Source organism: Cydia fagiglandana, chromosome 11 (genome assembly GCF_963556715.1).
Source record: "Cydia fagiglandana chromosome 11, ilCydFagi1.1, whole genome shotgun sequence".
In the NCBI taxonomy this organism is placed as follows: Eukaryota; Metazoa; Arthropoda; class Insecta; order Lepidoptera; family Tortricidae; genus Cydia; species Cydia fagiglandana.
Genome location: NC_085942.1, coordinates 17,620,272 through 17,640,191, shown reverse-complemented (window position 1 = coordinate 17,640,191; position 19,920 = coordinate 17,620,272). Strand labels below are relative to the sequence as shown.

General features: G+C 36.6%; 1 protein-coding gene across 5 annotated transcripts in view; it reads left to right on the top strand.

Moving 5' to 3' along the window:
• The window catches only part of LOC134669117 (tyrosine-protein phosphatase Lar), a 680,297-nt gene that overhangs the window by 480,101 nt on the left and 180,276 nt on the right, over positions 1 to 19,920 (top strand). For 4 of the 5 annotated variants that reach the window (XM_063526652.1, XM_063526651.1, XM_063526656.1 and 1 more), the window contains exon 6: positions 8,660 to 8,863. The exons of the other annotated variant lie outside the window; for it this stretch is intronic. In XM_063526652.1, the coding sequence (XP_063382722.1) occupies positions 8,660 to 8,863 (204 nt within the window). The remainder of the gene's footprint in view (positions 1 to 8,659; positions 8,864 to 19,920) is intronic. 5 annotated transcript variants of the gene reach the window in all.

The following is a 19,920-nucleotide window of genomic DNA, read 5'->3' as shown; positions in this document are numbered from 1 at the left end:
TCACTCTGGGCGGAATAAATACGAAATCTATTTTGCTGTTTTAGGCTTTGTGCAAATATAACTTGCAACTTCATAAAATGCGCCCCAGAGTACAAGCTACTCGCTCTGATGGAGATTCATCGTGTATAAAAGCTATAGCTTTTATGTTTGAAAGTGTAGCAAAAGTGGCCAGGTTGAGATCCTCGGGCTAAAAGCATACGTTACTAAATTATACGGCCATGTTTTACTTTCAAGCAACATTCCATTAGGACTTTATCGAGCAAGTGAGTGTTAATGTAATTTTTACCCGACTATGGGAAGGATTATGATTTTAGCACTGTTTGTATGAATGTGTGTATATAAGTGGATATGTGTTTGTTGTTTGTTGCTATCCCACAATTAAGAAAATAATTGACTCTTTCATGCATTTTGGCTGGTCAGATGCTGATGTTTTCTATGGGAGAGCCAATTTTTCTCGGCTTTGGTCCCAATGTAAAAGTTGTTCAGTATTGTTGAGTATGATGATATGAGTATATTCACATCGACAATGTTGCCGGTAATTAAAAAACATCCTATATTTGCGATGTCACTATCTCCCATTATAACAAGTGGAATGTCGTTTTTTTTTTTTTTTTTATTATGCATGGGTTTACTCATGGCCACAGACTAGCCGAGGCGTAGACGTGGCCTACGATGGAGCGAGCTCGCCCAGAAGATGCCTGTTCACTCTTGATTTGAAGGTTGCCGGGTTATAAGAGCACGGAAATATAGACGCCGGCAAGGAATTCCATTCCTTGGCAGTGCGCATAAGGAAAGTAGAAGCAAAGCGCTTAGTGCGAATTGGCGGAATATCTACCAAGACGTTTCAAGTCGTTTCTTTCCACAAACGCATCAAACTTTAGCGTTACACTTAAACATTATTTGCTGCACTCAAAACTTCACATACCTCAAGTGCACTTAGGAGCAATATTAAAAAGGTTTATGGCTGCACCTGCCGACCGAATGAGATAATGATGAGCGTAGGGTACAATGTAGGTTTTATTGTGGGAAATATAGAGTGCAGGTTTCACAGATCACGTGTACAGTAAATACGGTTTCGCAAACCTGAAAATTCATCACGGCGACACAGTTTTCTTCAGCTGTGTAAGATTCGGCAGATTCCCGGATCCAAGCGGATGAGATAATGATGAGCGTACGAGTAGGTACAATGTAGGTTTTATTGTGGGAAATATAGAGTGCAGGTTTCACAGATCACTTGTACAGTAAATACGGTTTCGCAAACCTGAAAAATCATCTCGGCGACAAAGTTTTCTTCAGCAGTGTACGATTCGGCAGATTCCCACGGAACCTTTCAACTTTGCACTTATAAAGGGGCCCACTGATTAACAGTCCGCCGGACGGCATCGGCCTGTCAGTTAGAACAAAATTTTGACAGTTCCGAATAACTGACAGGCTGATATCGTCCGGCGGACTGTTAATCAGTGGGCCCCTTAAGCGTCGTTTTTTTTATTCATACAATAATAAATATATTTATTAGAACGTATTTTTGTCATTTTAGCCTACAAGTAGTAAAAAGTGATAATTTGTTTACTTATATTGATTTAAACTAACACGATTTTTACTCATAATTTATATAACTGAATTTGAAAAGTCAAGCCAAATAATAAATGTATACTGTGTACGCGATTAAGTCCCGATTCATATTTTAATAAATATTATTAAATATGCTTACCCAGGGCCACAATAAAAGCATAGTTTATGGTGCTGAGTCTATGAAGGGTAGTCGATGGCAAAGTTATTATGACGGTGCGAGTATACTGCTCAAAGCTTCTTATAGCTCCCGAGAACTCTTCCACAGAAGATGAGTTGGTGGAACTTAAGGTCCATAAATTCGGGCAAGAAATGTCAATGAAATTACCACGGGGCTAACGCAAAATTGTAGTTTTTAAGTATATCGAATTTTTGCCTATTTTAATCAAAGACAAATGCCATAAAAATTCGCACGGAAAATAGACTATAGGTAATTGTAAGGGCAGATACCAACCAAAACCCTAAAAGGTTAAAGTAGGCTCGAGAGAAAAAATCACGAAAACATGACATGTCCGATGAAATAGGTATTTACACATGTGCGAAGTCTATAGGGTCAGTCCGGAAGACTTGTACCAAATAAGTGCCAAAATCCGAATATGTACAATACAATACAATACAATACTCTTTATTGCACACCTCACATACACGTAGTTATATGACGTATGTATATCAGCACTTCAATATCACACAAGTCCCATAACCTAAGGATTCCTACGTTCATGACACAAGCATGCCAAAAAGGCCCTTTTCTGCTCTAGCGTGTTTTATAACCCTGGGGTTTTAAAATAGGGAATATTTTATAGCCAAAACATGATTAGAAACTCTAGATTCAGAATCTATTTTAACTTTTTTAAGCACACCTATTTTGAATTCATACGGCGCGATTCGGGCAATGAATTAGAGATTAACTAGATACGATATAGTAAAGATATGTGACGTCCAACGGAAAAAGGTACCTTATAGCGGTTGGCGCTTACGCTATTATTAACGCTCCTCCAATATTATTGCGGCGCTATGCGACGGAAGCGCCGGCCGCCATAAGGTACCTTTTTCCGTGGAACGTCACATATCTTCACTATTTCAATTCTAGTGAATCTCTAATTCTTTTCCCGAATCGCGGCGCCAGCCTCCATAAGGTACCTTTTGCAGCGGAACGTCACATATCTTTACTATTTCATATCTAGTGAGTCTCTAATTCATTTCCCGAATCGAGCCGTTAGTTTGGTAATTATTTTACAATAAATAGAGTTACAAATATACGCACACGATACCAATCTTGCACCCAAAACCCTGGGGTTATGTTTATAAGCAAGGCAACCCGCTACCCGTTAGCAACTCTCTCAACTACCTTAAAATGTCTTAGCTAATATTGAAGATTTTTCCGTTAATAAAACAAAGGCGGAACATTCGCCTGTAATATTAGGCTCCCCCCCCCCCCCCGCCCTTTTTCCCTCCGCCCAAACAAGACGCCCCCGCGAATTCTAATATATACACAGATCGCTTAACTATTAGATGGAGCATGTGGGCCATTTTATTTAAAATTCAATACTACACTTTTTTTATATGGAACATTTTGCTATATCTACTCATTATTATAAGCTCTCCTAGTCGTAATAGGTGAAAAAGTGTACCAAGGTTTTTGTTTCCCTTCGAACGAACGAAATATATACCTATGGTTGTTTTGGGACAGTTTTTATCTCCCAATATGATCAAAAGAGCTCGTGATTCTGAGGAGAAAGAAAATAAAATTCCTATTATTTATTTATTTGTTAGCCTGTTGTGTCCCATTGCTGGGCACAGGCCTCCCTCTCTTTCTACCACGCGTCTCGTTCTATGGCAATTTTAAGCCAATCTTTCCTTTTAGGCTAACCTCCTAGTTAACTTTAAAAAAAGACAGATAGTCAAAAATTAATTGGGTCCATGAACTATGCTTAGGACGCGGGTCGTCATGAGGCCAACGCTTCATGCGTAGTCTATTTAGAGGCAATCCATGATCCGAATATTTGATTCCTAAAAAAGCGGCTCCCGATCGTCTCAGGAAATTGAGTAGAATAAGCGCATCGTTTCTGCTTAATGGCCTTGAAGAATAGTTACTTATACGTTGATTTATAAGGCAATCCCTCATGTATGAAATATTTTTTATGCCGTCGACCTATTTAGGGGAAGTAGAACAGTCTTATAGGAGCAGTCACGTGATGGTTTAAGGTAGGCTGTAAAAAAACGTCGTCATAAAAAGCTGTTTATAAAATTTGGCAATTTGATGTGACGAGTATGGTGATTTGATTTTTTTGTTTGCGTTGCGATGTTTTTTTTTTCATAAGTAAGTCACCACACGGGATTGTCATGCCATTTATGGTATTTGCTAAATTGGAAATGCTATAGCGAAAGTATTGAACAACCAATTTAGCTAGGAGCCTAACACCTAGTCACCTGCAATAATATGTTACACAACGAAGGCCGCAAAAATATCTGACACGATCTTATATTTGTAGAGCAATAAGAGCGTTTTACATATTTAGCGGCCTTCGAAAAGAAACATATTATTGCAGATGACTGTACTGTTTCTTTTAGATACCTGATCATAGGGTACCTCGGATAACATTTAAAGGCTCCTCTTCACGTTGGGCCAACGCCAACGCCAACGAGGGACGCAGCCATGCGGTAGAATGAGATAGCAATATCACTTGCTCCCTCTAACGCATAAATGCGTCCCTCGTTGGCGTTGGCGTTGGCCCAACCTGAAGAGGAGCCTTAAAACAACAGTCAGTTTCTTTCTCAGTCTTCCATTGATTGTGGTCAACGTAAAGGGTTCGCAACGTCCAGTTGTATTTTAAATTTGTTATACGCGATTTAATCCGTTTACATAGTTTCCTTTCACGTGTAACTTTCGCGGTAACCCGAGACAATATTGTGTGTACGTGGTAACTAGGATCCGTCTGCTCCGTCCGTAATACACTCGTTTCCTTATGTAATAATTATTATATTATTTACATGTATACTTTAGCGGTGACTTGGGAAATATTGGGACACTTGTTTCTTCTAATGGTTCAAAAGATTTTGTGATTCTGAGTAGAAATAACATAACATTTGTCAGATATAAAAAGTTAGTAGGTACCCATTTTTAACCAAGGGATTAAAAAAAAATGGCCGCCAACGAAGAGAAAAATTCTTCATGGTAATACGAAGATCTGTAAACAATACAGCACGCGTTTCATATTAATGTCTACTATTAACCCGGAGCGGGCGATAACTCCCGCAACAGCGATAGAAAAGCGATTTGTTTACGTGTGTCGGGTGTGCCGTGAAATATCGCGGAGGTGTGCGCGCGCGTTTATGGCACGCCAATCTGCTATGATTGGTTGATAGGCATGTGAACGCGGTCAATTTTGACGATTTTCGACTTCATTTTATAGATTAACTGATTAACGTATGGAATTTAAAGTTTTCATACTGTCGAAGGTATTTAATTTTATAAAAAAAAGTAAAAATGTATAAACAGAATAGCACTTTCATGGAATCCGTTGGATGAGGACAGTTTAAGCTAAGTTGTACAGATTTTTGGAAAATATGTTTGCCTATCAGACGCGTCTTTTCATACATACATATAATCACGCTTATTTCCCGGAGGGGTAGGCAGAGACCACGGAATTCTACTTGCTACGATCCTGACATACCTCTTTCGCTTGCACATTCTTTTCATTATTAGATAAACTGCTTATAAATTAACAACTGCCAAATTAACAATTATTGTCCTTTTAATATCTTTCATAAACGAAGCTACCCAATTAAAAACGTAATATTTTCTGTGAACCCACTTCCCGGGCATTACAGAAAAATGTACGTTTGTTGCTTTTCGATTTCCCGCGCTTCTTTTTTTTTTCACACCAAAGCTCCTTTGAGGGAAATCCGCTTTGTTTAGCGGCCATTGTTATAATGCCACCAAGTTAACTGCTGCCGTCCGCGAAATTAAGAAGCGTCTCAAAAGTCATAAGATTAGAGACCAAAGTAGTTCACGGCTGTAAGTTCCGACCGCAAAATGAAATTGGTAACACTGCTTACTTTTTTAACCTTTTTGTCTAGTCTCGAATGGCATTCATTTAGTGTTAGTCGACGGTGGCATGTTATGATCTTTATCGCTCTTATGTGGAGGGGGTTAAGATTGATTTTGGTTTAAGTTGTTTTGGAAACCCTTTAATGAGCTTATGCCTGGCGCCTTATGGAACGTAAGGTGCTTATGGTCTTCATAATTTGACACTGAATTTTTAACGTGTCACTGCCTGTTGTTAACGTTGTCTATTGGAATAAAATATCATTAATTTACCTACTTTTGAATATTATTAAAACGTTTTCCTGTCATCCGTAGATCTTTTAAGCCCAGTCAATGGCTTTTGAGTTGTATAGATAAATTAAATTTATTCTTTATTGTGTGAAATAGCTACAGCTACATCACTATGGTGGCCCAGTTACACTAGTGGTCCACCTGGTCATTTTTGGAGAAATTACCGTCCAGGAAATGTTAGGATTTTGGTGATGTCTGGACTTTGTCACGATATTTCGTTTTTTCATATGATTACCCTATACAAGTCGCAATCGGACCCGTAAGGACTTTTGAATTCGTAAGGTTTAATGGACCTTATTAACCGCGTAGGTATCTTTTAGCCCCAACCTTATTCGAGGAACTCTCACTTGTATTAATAATCATACTGGTATTTGAGTATAAATTCTTTTATCGAAAGGCATAAGCTTCAATATAAGTACTCCGCCTGTACGTTTTTATCAAAAGGGGGAAACGTAAAAAGCTGTCGTTTTATATGAGAATTTCCGAATGCCTGTAATTTTATTATTGCTTGCCAATATGTGGGTATTTGTTTATTTTATTAAGAGAAACCTTTACAATATGGTAATTGAATACGTTCCGATACGGAACGTTTTATAAATATATGGATCGTGATAGAAATTTAAATCTTATTGGCGACTACAAAACAAAATCTTCTATTATTTTATGCTTTTGTTATCAATTCACAAACAATCAAAATAGTCTACATTCACATTTCCTTACATTTGAATGCGATATTCTTTCACAAAATCTACACGACCACAATAGCGTATATGAGTGATGATAGTAAGCACGTCAAAGAAGTAGATATAAATCTTTCTATAATCGATATGCCCGGTGTTTATTTATTGCGTAGACACTCCAGATATCGAGTTTTTTTTTCTCAATAACAATAGATGATTTATGGTTTCTGTAGAACGAAGTAACAGACACGAGTTTTGTATACACCGTGCACTGAAGGAAGCGTTTGTATTTTGTTACCACTTACATAAAAATTGGGACTTGTGAACTACATATGTGTTATACCAACTAACAGATCGGTTTGTAGCAACAAAATCGATTTTAAGATATTGATCGAAACTTATTTCTTTATTACTTAAAGCTCGGTAATTTTTTTGCACTACTCAATGAGTTCGGCTATTTTTTTAAATATTGTAAGTGCCGATAGCCTGTCAGATAATGAGATAGTATGAATTTTTAACCATGATGACACATCAGCCTTGGTCCCATTTTGCATTGTTAATTAAATTCGATTGTTTAAGCTTTTGTTGACATGATAATACGAGTATAATGTCATTCGGAAACTTTTTACAAGAAAGCTTCGGGTCACATTATCTACAACGGAACCTAGTAAAACGGATCACTCATGTATTTTAAGTCGAAAATTGTTCGATATGTGTCGCTCCCGTGTAGCTGCATACTCACGTTGAATATTTGACTAAAAATACTTTAATCACCATTTTTAATACATAAATAAATATAGGTTTTAAACTAATTAAGCATCGGAATTTCCAATTAAAGTGTGTTCGCATATGCGGGCCCACGCTGTATAAACAAGAGCACCGGTTTCGATGTATCGAGTTTCACAGCTTTTGTACCGCTTTCGTCGGGCCGAGCAAAAAGTTGAAAGCTATGGTGCCCGACTAATTGTTGCATACGGGAGTTTTGTTGCCTAACCCTTTTAATAAATGAAAGGAGACACGGTGTAATAGCTATGTGCAGTAGGTAGGCCATTGTTTTTAAAATTGTACACTACACTTTTGTTTCAAATTTGGGATTTATTATGTGGTTTCTACTCACAAGGAAGGGTACCCAGCTCTCCGACTCCGATTTGATTTATTTTGATATATGTTATAGAGTAGTCTAAAATAACGGACACGTATTTTTTTTAGCTGCCCAAACTCAACCTGTTAGGAGAAAATGGCCTTCAAAGTAAAATTGACCAAACCTCCTAATTTCTGAGAAGAACTTTTTTCAAAAAAAATGATAATTAATTACTGGTTTCGTTATATGTTGGAGAACATGAATAAATAATGGGGACGTGTTTTGTCATTTCACCACAAACTCATTTTTTATATCGTACACCATAGCTGATGCCTTGAATGGGCCAATTTCAATAGCGGGGAAAATTCCTAACACCTTACACTCACGGTTCTGCTGGAGGCATGTAAGAGCGAGAGACAACTATTTGATTTTTTGCTGCTACTGAAATAACTATTATGTTAGGTGTTGCCGTTTCGCTCTAGCATGTAGGTTACTTTTGCAGTATTGTAAGACCCTTGATAAAACCACTCCTATGATCATGCATAATTCTTGAAGCTGTAATAATTATTGCAATATTATCATGAATAATTATAACATAATAACCTTTTATAAAGTTCCCTACTAACTGTAATATGTTTACTGTGCTGTACCCGGGCCTCATATTAAACTATTACCATAGAGCCGCTAACTTTACCGATTGAAAATTAAGAGACTATAATAGTTTGTTCAAAAATAATTCTCTATGAATACTTAATGATGTGGAATGAGAGCAAAATATTATTAGTGCATTAAGTATAAATTGTAAATCCAAAGGCAAGATTTACCAAGATGTATATAATTGACTTTGGATAAATATACATTATAATAAGGATATAAATGAAGTAGTATAAGTTAAATATAAGTCAAAAATCGAATCACGGCCAAAACGAAAACCTAAAAACCAAAAATACGACGACCGCTCGCGTTCAAACGATAACTATTTCCAAACAGACGAAACAGAAGAACTCGAAGAAACCGAACCTCCGGAAGTGTACCTACAGAATCTACCGAATCTACCGAATCTCCCGAATCCACCGAACCTACCGAATCTACCGAGCCTGCCGACCCAGCTGCCTACAGAAGAGAGGCCTATAATAATACCCCCTCTGCCGCCCGTCAACGACTCTGGCAACATTTATATCCGATATTTGACCCGTAAGTTGACTAACAAGAGTTTTATCTGTTTCAGAAGCTGGCCTGCAAATGTGTATTTTTTCCTGTGACCCAAATTTCTGAACACAACTGTTACTTGATTGTTCTTTATGATATTTTCTCTGGGTTTTGTCCTTGGTTAACGGATGCATGTTTAACATACTCGTAGTACCTATATTAAGTACTATTGAACACGTTTTACAAACTAAACGTTGGTTTAAAACTTTATTTGACCTAAATGTTAGTCTTCGTTCGTTACTACAATGTAGAAAGCCGTTTCGAACCAGTGATTGAGCACTCAAGCACAAATTAAACTTACTAGAAGCCATTACCCTTTTTGTTAAAACATTATTTATTTAAACTTTATTGCACAAAATACAAATAAAATGTACAAATGGCGGACTTAATGCCTAAAAGCATTCTCTACCAGTCAAACATAGGGCTAAACAGATACATTATTCACTTATTATAATTAAAAATTAAATTCATGTTACAATTTACGTGACTGAGAGAAGACGGAATGAAACAGGTAAGATTCTTTTAAGGATACTTAATTGGCTACTGATAAGTTGCCATTCAAACCAAAAGGGACGTAAAAGGCCTGTCTATACCACATTTAACTTTTGTGTAGCAACTTTGTACAGCAGTAAGTAACTAGTTAAGCTACCAAACGTTCCCGTATTGCATAGTAAAGCCCCAGAAAAGTTAAGGTTGACGAAATATAAAGTAAGCCAAAATCTCGAACAAATTTGAACAAGATCGATCATTTCGTAAGTATTACGTTAACTTTAACTGTGGTGTACATGCACCTAAAAAGGAGCAACATTACGTCTTTATCACACTGCTCCAATATAAAAGTAAACACATTGAAGAAACGAACACGCGTATTCGGGAAACGAGATAATCACAAGATCTAGAAACGATATAGAGATCAACTAGATTTACAATAGATATCGACTAGATGTGACTTGGATATCTAAGTCATAACTTGTCGAAATCGTTCAAGAGGTCCTCCAGAATCGCGGAAACGTCAAATTTGACATATCTATCTTACAAATATCGTTAAATTATCCATATCGTAACTTGTTGAGGTCTAGTAGAGATCTATTTCATTTCCCGAATCGCGCCTGAAAGCAGATTGGTTCAACTCAACTCTTATTCTTCTGATAGTTTAAGGGTCTTATTCAAATCTAAAGCAGTAAAAGTCGATTAAATTCATAATTCCAGTAAATCGAATGCCATATTGGAATATGCTAATGTGTTAATACCAACTGGTCGCGTCCGTAACGATTAAATGAGCGTTTAAATACCTCGGAATATAAATTTTCACTTATATGCGATGTAAAACCGATTTTGGGCGGACACGTCCAGATTATTGTCATAAATCGGCTTCGCTAGGGCTGTTGAGCTTATTATTTTTTGGAATTATTAACCATTTTTAATAGAAGTTTTAGAAAGACATGTATGAGAAAAGAAAGGCAGCCATTCGAGAAAAATGATGGTGAATTGTAAACCAGTTAAAATATCACCATGACCTCTTTGTCAAAAATAAAATGACAAAAAGTGCCGTAAAACCGTGTTCTTGATAAGTGAAACATAAGCCATCCTGATAACAACCCAGACTGATAAGATGATTGGGAAAAAATGCTGATCAATTGGTAAGACTAGAACAGAACTCTGGGCTAGAATAAGTAGCATAGTTGAAAGGAGGCCTATCCATAAGTAGGCGATCACAAATTGACGATGACATTGATATTGATACACAAAGTGATCACAATTTTTTATTAGCTGAACCTATTAACTCTTAGATAAACAATATTTTACTAGCAGCGATGTCTGGATATCGATCGCTTTCAAAGAAATAAATCAAAGTCACTTTTTTGTGTTATACCTTTCTAAAGCTTAAAAAAACAAATTCTATCAAAATGACCCTAGGTCATGCGACCAGCTTTCCGTTCACAATTTACCTGCAAATGTGATATCACACAAATAATCAGGTTTCGGCCCAGCCCTCGATACTGCAACAATGCCTGTTTTGCGCGATCGCTGTAAAGTGGGGGCCTTAATGAAATGCCGCCACACTAAAGTAGGCTTGCTTCTGCATTGGTTGCGTGAGTTAATAGTTCTAGCATTACCAGCGTATCGTGACCTTGATAACTGTAATAATTAATAACTATGGGAGGTCTCTTTTATAGTGGTTTTTGAGATTCCACATAAATGATTCTAGCGATATTAATGGCACCCTTCAATTGAATGCGATTTACCCCAATAACCATTCTGATATAATTACTAAAGGATGCAGTAATCAGTCCGTTATTGATTCGTATTCATTATGCGACAATGCGAGCAATGTTGCGGTAACGTTCTGAAATGCAATCGCGATGGTAACAAAACTTAATGATAAAGTATGATACATAAATAAATAAATAAACGGAAACAAAGAAAATAATAATCCCAAGCTTCTTTTAAATGCAATTGAAGGAATTATTTAGTTAGTAATTATTTAAAATTATCTTTTTATTACAGAACTCTCAACTAGAAAATTTCTAACGATGCATTACAATTTCTAATACATCAAAATTTGTTAAAGTACTAATAGTAATACCTACAGGTCCTACAGTTGATTATAATTCAAAGATGATATGCTGTTCCTACATAGATCCTGTAGGATACTGTAATGGAATGAATACAGTATTTTATACGCTCCATATAAATCATGATAAATCGTTTAAAATACACAACGTTTAACTTTAAACGATCTGCCACCGCAGCAGATGAACGTTAAAATATGATGTAACGACACGATCTTCAACGCAATCCGTAGTTTCCATTCCAATCAATTACGTTCGTTTTAATACGTGGCCATTTTTAAATTTAAACAGCGGACGGCGGACTCAGCGTTGGTTTTACAATGGTGTACCCCAGGGCTCAATGGTCGGCCCCATAGTTTAAATCTGTACGACTTCCGACCAATAGCTACTGAGACCCGATAGTTCGTATCACAGCGATTTTGCTTCGCTGAATAATGGATACTCAACAATAAACGATACCAATATATCCCTTTGTTGAGCACTGTACGGATTATTTGAACCGCGGTTTAGTTTCAAGGGTTGTAAAATTTTGCTGTAATGATTTCTATTGTATGCGCTTTGTTAAAATATAGATTTTTTATATTTCCAATATTTGTGTAACAATCTACATTTTCAAAAAACAGTTTTTACAAAATTGTTTTTTTCAATCGCAAATCGGCTTTTATCTTATTAATAGTCACTCAGATATACCCATAAATAAATGTGACGTTCCATACTTAAAGGGTTCTTACAATATGTGAAGTATAAAGAATAAATTATTTAGAAATATTACCGTATCCGATATCGATATCATTTAACTGTTAAAGCTAATACGCCAACAGTCGGGCTTCCATTAAGCCCAGCCAATATATTACCAAGAATAAAAGAACTTTCCCGCAAATCCTATTTTCATCTAGCGGTTTGATTTAATCCGTCAGGCTAAAACTCTTTTTTATCGAGGCGTGGGACACGTGCCGCGTTTCAATTCCACACCAGGACGTGACCATTCACGTTGGTCCGTTGAGGAATAAACACATCCATCAACCTTTGGGGGATTTTTGAACCCATGTTTTGATTACCCTTTGGTCAGAGGTCGGATACTAGCGAGACGTTCTTTCAGAAAAACTGGGCTGGAAAATTCGTAGCTACCGCTACTACCACCCCACCATAATCTGCAATTATTTGTCATTTCGATGGGAGTCACATGGTCACACCATGTGACCATTCGCGGTCGTCAGGTTAGGAATAAACACATCCATCAAATTTTTGAAACCGTTTGCAACATTTACGCAGCTGCAACGCTTACAAAGGCATCCTGTCCTATTGTCACAGTAGAAAGTGCTTCTAATTTAGTAGATATCCGCAATTTTCAAAATCTTTCCGCTTTCGAAGTTACCCCAAAACACCTTAAACTAATTATGTAGACTGTAGAAGTGAACTCGACATCATGATCATCTCTTATACATTTTTTTTGATGTAAGTTAATTTATACTGATAAATTTTCATCGTTACGATCCTGGATTCTGTATCCGGTAACATTTTGTAACACAATATTGAGATTTGTAGCCCTGTGTTATTAATTCAAGGAAACCATACTAATTCTAATCAGGATTCCGAATAGTTACCCGGATAATATGTCAAGTAGAATCGATATTGGATTCATCCCTATAATTAATTCCCGGAATATTGTTGTAACAGGAATCAGCATTATTCTATTTCGACTGCATTTTGTAAAAAATACTCGATTGTGTTTAGAATATATGTGAAACACACACATACAAATAACGTCTTTCACGAAATGCGTTAAAAATCAGTTTGTGAAAATATTGTGTTATTTTTTCTTAATAGTTGTTTTAGTCACTGGTGCTACTAAGCTTAGAGAAACATCTAATTTTTTAAATCACAAAGGTGATATTGTTGGTTGGTATTACTTAATAATGAAGCCAAGAGACCGTTAATATTAAGGAAGCCTGACCTTTACTCGATAGTGTTCCAGTTATCACATATTGACTGCAAATATTAATAGACAAGAACTGAATTAATATCTGAAATATAATTAAATCTTAATATTTACCAACATATGGTAAAAGTGGGACAAAGATAGGGTCATGTTCGCGGATGTTTACAAGTACCAATCGCTTTCCGGGTAAGCAAAACCGAGTGAAGAAACCGAACTAATCCTAAATACGGTTTATGGTAACATTCCATTTCTAACCGCAGCTGCACTACCCGTACTGAACGCGTCGCTGTCATTGTCAATTTCCATAGTAAAATTGATAGTAATGCAGCTGCGGTTAGAAATGGAATGTTATCATTAATTTGCCCTCTGAGTTAGAAGGTGTGTGTTGGCATTCGCTTTCGTAATAACTAGTATGCGCAAATTCTTAGGAGTGTTACCAAAACAGGTCCCAGGTCCATTTAGGATACCAACCAAAAAAATCTGTAAGATAAGGATGGCTAGTCGATTTCTTTGATTTATTTGAACTGCCTTGTAATTTATTAATACTGGAAAAATCGACACTAATTACACTATTCAATACAATGGCCTCCTCCAATCCTATTAAGAATAGAATAGAATAGAAAAACATTTATTTATGACAAACAAACACAGAAGACAAAAACATGTTGACAAATATACAATGTATTATAACATTTAGTGCAAAATGCCATAAAAGGGTCACAACTCAGCATGTAGCTGGCAAAGCCAGCGCTGTTCTTCTGTTGTGACCCAGGCGTATGCCGTTCGACGACGAGGCAGGCTTAAGCTGGTAGTAGAGAAAAGCCATTTATTATACGCAATAAATAAAATCCGTTCACATAGTTTTATTTCATGAGTCACTATTGCGGTAACCGAAAACATTATTAATTAATTACATTATTAACGTAAAAACGCTGCAAAGCAATCCATCACGAGTCCTTTCAGCTCTCGAGGAGGATGCAGTTTGTTTGTCATCTCGGTTGAATATCCGTCTTAGTTGCACTAAATATCGGTACACGGCGGGAAGAAGTTGATAACTCGAAATATTTTTCTGAAGAAATTTGAACTTCGAATAAAACTGTTTAAGGTTCAAATTTCTTCAATTTTTTCCCGGATACAAAAGGTTCAACAAGAAGTTGAGATAATGGTCGCATGCTTCCTAAAAATACTTACAGCTCATTATAACACAGTTCATTTAAACTCAATTAATCTGTGTCTAGAAAAACAGCTCATGAATAATAACTGTTTGTCCAAAAAACCGTGATGTTTTGAGACGAAGTTTTTTTAAGCAAATTTTATTCACAGTGATCACAGAATTGTACTGCGATGCGGCCACGCATAATGAGTCTCATGAACGAGCTTATGTATGCTCGGAGTTTTTTAAGATATTTTTGAAATCGGAGGTCTTCAAGAAGATCAAGCGTGTCGACATAGCCCAGAGAGTTGCGGAGCTTAAGGCTTAACTATTGTTTGTAAAATCAATGGCTGCCGGAGGTACCTAGACAAGTTTTTGAGTGTTTACTTAGCAAAGAAGCAAAATCTAGTGTCGTTTTTTTGTGATTGCCATATAAAATATAAAGTGAGGAATTTGTTCAGATCATTGAGGCAGGCCTTGGTAACGCTGTAAGAAGCAAAGAATATAATACTCACTAGGAGAAGAACGGTAACTCCATACAAGAAAAAGTCCCCAACCGTTTATACGTTTATACTAGTGGCTCCGTCTTTGTGTAGCAATGGAACTAAAGTTGACAACCGGTTTAGCCTGGCGGGTATTGGTAGGTAGTAATTCTGTTGATAAACATATTTGTTATCTTCATATCACGAAATATATGCAAGATGCAAATATTACCCCTTGTTTGTGGTATTATCAATTGATTTAAATAAAAGGCATGTTTATGTTTATAACATTATATATATTATTTATTAAAAAATGTTTTACATATAAAAATATACACTGAAAACTGGCAACTGGCAACTTAATAAAAAAATGGACATTAATAAAGCGCATTCACAAAGTTTTCAGTACCTTTTATACAAATAACATTAGGCATGCCTACCTATTACACTTTACACACAGATACACTACACTTTACACACGGCATTTTACACAGATTTCCAACTTGTATTCATACATTTCTTCACGGTTAATTAATACGCTTTCCAGATGCGTTATGACTCGGTTCCGTCTGAACCCACTAAAGTTGTAAATTTCACTCTGCCTGCTTCAACAGCCGTTGCTCCGCATTTAGCACATTTTCTATGTGCATTGCTGTAATCCATGTACACTTACAGTCTTAAGTGGTAAGTAGCGGTACACGTTGTATGTATTATTTAAAGAGTTAATAAATAAAATTTTCGTTATGAACTTTAACCACAGCAGTTGGACAGAGTCATTGACAAATATATTTTTTATTATGGTGGGTAGACGTACCTACCCTCCATATATTTTATGAACATTGATAAAGACAGTTGGAAGCAAATATTCATTATAAAACTTAATCGCATGTAATTAAGTTTTAAGTGTTTTAAGTCCCGTTTTATGATTAATATTGTATAAAATTCGTGATAATTTAAATCAGAGTTGGGAGCAATGTTGCTGTAGAAAAATGTTTTTATTTTTATTACTCGCAACTTTTTCCCGGAGGCCAACGCACACATAGAAGCTTAAGGCGCACACATGCGCAATTATTTGGGGACATAACTTTCTTAGGAAGTGAACAGGCCTTGGTAAGAAGCAACATATACACTATATAATGCAATGTTATAGAGCATAAACCGAAGACTAAGGCCTATGTGATGGAAATACAGGATGCCCAGCGCGGCGTCAGGGGACGGAGCCGATATGAATTGTTTGACTCCCCACTACGCTCAAAGCGAACCCACCTTTTTTCACATATCTCTAATCTGACCCGGCCGCGGTGTCCGTTCCATGAATATTTTAACTGGACCGCCGAAAATACGCGACTCTTTCGTTTATTAATGTCACATCGGCCCCGTGGGAGTGACCTCTACGAACTAAATGGGATTTCATTTTCTAGTTCAGAAATCAAACGGTTCTAGTGCGTGTGTCCGAGTCCCTTCGCCATTCGTTTCGGTTCGTTTAGGCGTTTCAGTTGGCGCGAATGGTGATGCATGATGGTTTTTTCCACCCTGTAGGTTTGATAGATGTTTTGATATATTGGAAGAAAATATGCGGGGAGAAGCAGCGTGTTTCTGTTTATTTCTTATGTTAATCTCCAAATTGTGTAAAAGAAGACAAGACTAAGACTACTCTGTAGAAAAAAAACGCTATTAAAAAGGGCTTAGTTAATATCTTGTGATATTCTTATTTTACTAAGTACTCCCAACATGGTCCAAAATTAATATGAACATCTTCGTTTCAGGTGTGACTATTATTTGAATGTCATATTTAGTTATTTAGCAAAATATGTTTATAAATGGAAGAAAAAATATGGTCTGTAAAATCGATTTACGGACGATAATTTTGCGTGATAACGTCATAAGAAAACATTGATAAAAATTGCATGCTTTGGCCGTAACGTTATCATGGAGATCAGTCCACAACGTTACCATGGAGATATGTCCACAACGTGACACTTTTTCGTGCATGCTACCGGTGCTCATCGATTTATAAGACGTTATCACGTAAAAACTTAAAACAAAACCAGAAAGAACTTTGGAATTTACATATAATTAATTACGTAATAGTACTTTTGGACCACAGTTGTAGTACTGGACTACAGCTGGTGGTATTGCTTGTTAAGTAGTAAGCTAGTAGGTAGGTATCTAGTAGAATATACTTACCAACTGCTATATAGTCGGGTTCGTGAATCCTGACTCACATAATTGTTTCGCGGGCGCGCATTTTTCCGTGAGATAATGCTATTAATCTCGTCGTAATGAAAATGTACCGTGTTGGCGTCAGCGGCTAGCTAGGGTTGCTACTTCTGCTGTTTGATAAAAAAATATTAATGTAAAAGTATGTTGTAAACTGAAAGAGATGTCATATATAAAAGAATAAGTGACCGAGCCATCCGGCAGGTGGCCGGGTCGTGTAGTGGTTCAGGATGATAGCCGAAGACGCTGGTTCGATTTCAGCCTCGGCCAGCGGATGGCTTGATTACTTTTCTTTATTATAATATGACATCTATTTCAGTTAATAATTTATATAGCTATAGTAAGTACGAGTAGTACATATACTTAGAACACAATACAGTAATAGTACATTTCGATGCTAGTGCGGAAGGTATGTCATTACTTCACGAGTACCGAGATATCTTGCCACGAGCCGCAGGCGAGTGGCAAGACTCGGGACGAGTGAAGAATGACATTTCCGCACGTGTATCGAACAACGTTTTTTAATACAGTTGCGAAAAAATAAGAAAAACATTGTTAATCGTACACTAAACAAAAGTGGTAACAGTGACAGCTCGGTTAGACGTCGTCTTTAAGTATATTATATCTATGGGCGTTTGGCAGCTATTCCGTTCCATTCAGTCAACTTATTAAGAACGGAATTTTCAATATTGAATATTAAAAAATAAACGTGTTATAATGATGAAGAGGTAAGTAATTAAATATGAAATATGTAATATTTTTCGTATTCTTACATTAACGGTAGGTTTTTATGCTGATTACGACGTTTAAAGGAAACTAATATTAACACTCATCAATAAGTAGTCGTGAATTGGAACAAGTATAAATTTAAAAAAATTGGAAAAGTAAAAAGCACTAGTTCGAGATAACCAACTTTCCGCACACTAAACAGCTACGTAAAGTAGCACTTTTTGAGCAACTGTATTAATAGTACATTTCGATGCTAGTGCGGAAGGTATGATGACATTTCCGCACGTGTATCGAACGACGTTTTTTAATACAGTTGCGAAAAAATAAGAAAAACATTGTTAATCGTACACTAAACAAAAGTGGTAACAGTGACAGCTCGGTTAAACGTCGCCTTTAAGTATATTATATCTATGGGCGTTTGGCAGCTATTCCGTTCCATTCAGTCAACTTATTAAGAACGGAATTTTCAATATTGAATATTAAAAACTAAACGTGTTATAATGATGAAGAGCTAAATAATTAAATATGAAATATGTAATATTTTTCGTATTCTTACATTAACGGTAGGTTTTTATGCTGATTACGACGTTTAAAGGAAACTAATATTAACACTCATCAATAAGTAGTCGTGAATTGGAACAAGTATAAATTTAAAAAAATTGGAAAAGTAAAAAGCACTAGTTCGAGATAACCAACTTTCCGCACGCTAAACAGCTACGTAAAGTAGCACTTTTTGAGCAACTGTATTAAAAAAAATATTTTACAGTACATATGGTCCTATTTTCCCGCACTAGTGCGTAAATTAACACTTTTCGTGCGATGTCAAAAGTTTAAAGGGCCATATGTACTGTAAAACGTTGTACGATACACGTGCGAATAGGTAATTCGCAACTCGTGTCGATTTAAAACACTCCCTTCGGTCGTGTTTTAATTTATCGCCACTCGTTTCGAATTTCCTCTTTGTCGCACTTGTATCGTAAATAACTATAAAAAAATATGCTGCTGCGATCTTCCATTACATATTAAAGTAACTGCTCTTGTTAATAATTAGAGTATTTTTCATTTCGTATGAAAAACGTTCATATTCTAAAACATTTCCCATAATAAAAGGAGAACGTTCTCGAGAACGAGACAACTCGAACCGTGTTCGCAATAAAGCAGAAGCGCTAGCCCTGCGTCCAGCAATGCATTAGGGAGCAATTTTGCCGGATGCCGTCACATTCGCTAGTGGGACTCAAAAATGGACCAATTACCGCGGTTTCACTGGCTCCACACAGTAAAACGGTTAGCGGGAACTCCTCCGAGCGTGATTTACTGAATCGCGATGAAACGGGACTTCAATTAACTTCTACACGTCACAATTAAAATACATTTTCACAAGTATCTGGCAAAAAAATCTTCAAAAATTAAAACTGAAATTAAAATTTGAAAGCTGTTTAACGCTAGAGAGAAAGAAGAAGATTTAAATATTTATATAAGAAATATATTTTTTATCGGAAATAGATCGCTCAATCTCACTTTCCAAGACTAGATCACGCGGCCGCGGTAGGCCTAAGAAACGCTGGCTGGACGTCGTGACAGCACACATGGAAGAGAACAATCTCACACCTGATGATGTCGAAGACCGGGCAAAGTGGAGAAGAGTAAGCAGAAAAGCGGACCCTGGCGCTAGGCCGGGAAACCGCTAGGTTGAAGAAGATAACAAATATATTTTTTAACGTATAGAAAATAAACATACTCAGGAATTTGTCGGACTATTCGCAATGCCACGGCAAGTATGGCGCTGGTTTTCAGCGGGGACGCTACGCATAAAAGTACCATATCGTAAAGCTCAGACTTATGAAAATAATATAAAAAATAATTTGCGATGTCATCAAAGCAACGCAAACTAGCAAATCCTATTCAATATTAACTTCAAGGGGCTTCTAGCTCAAGTCCTTAATTTA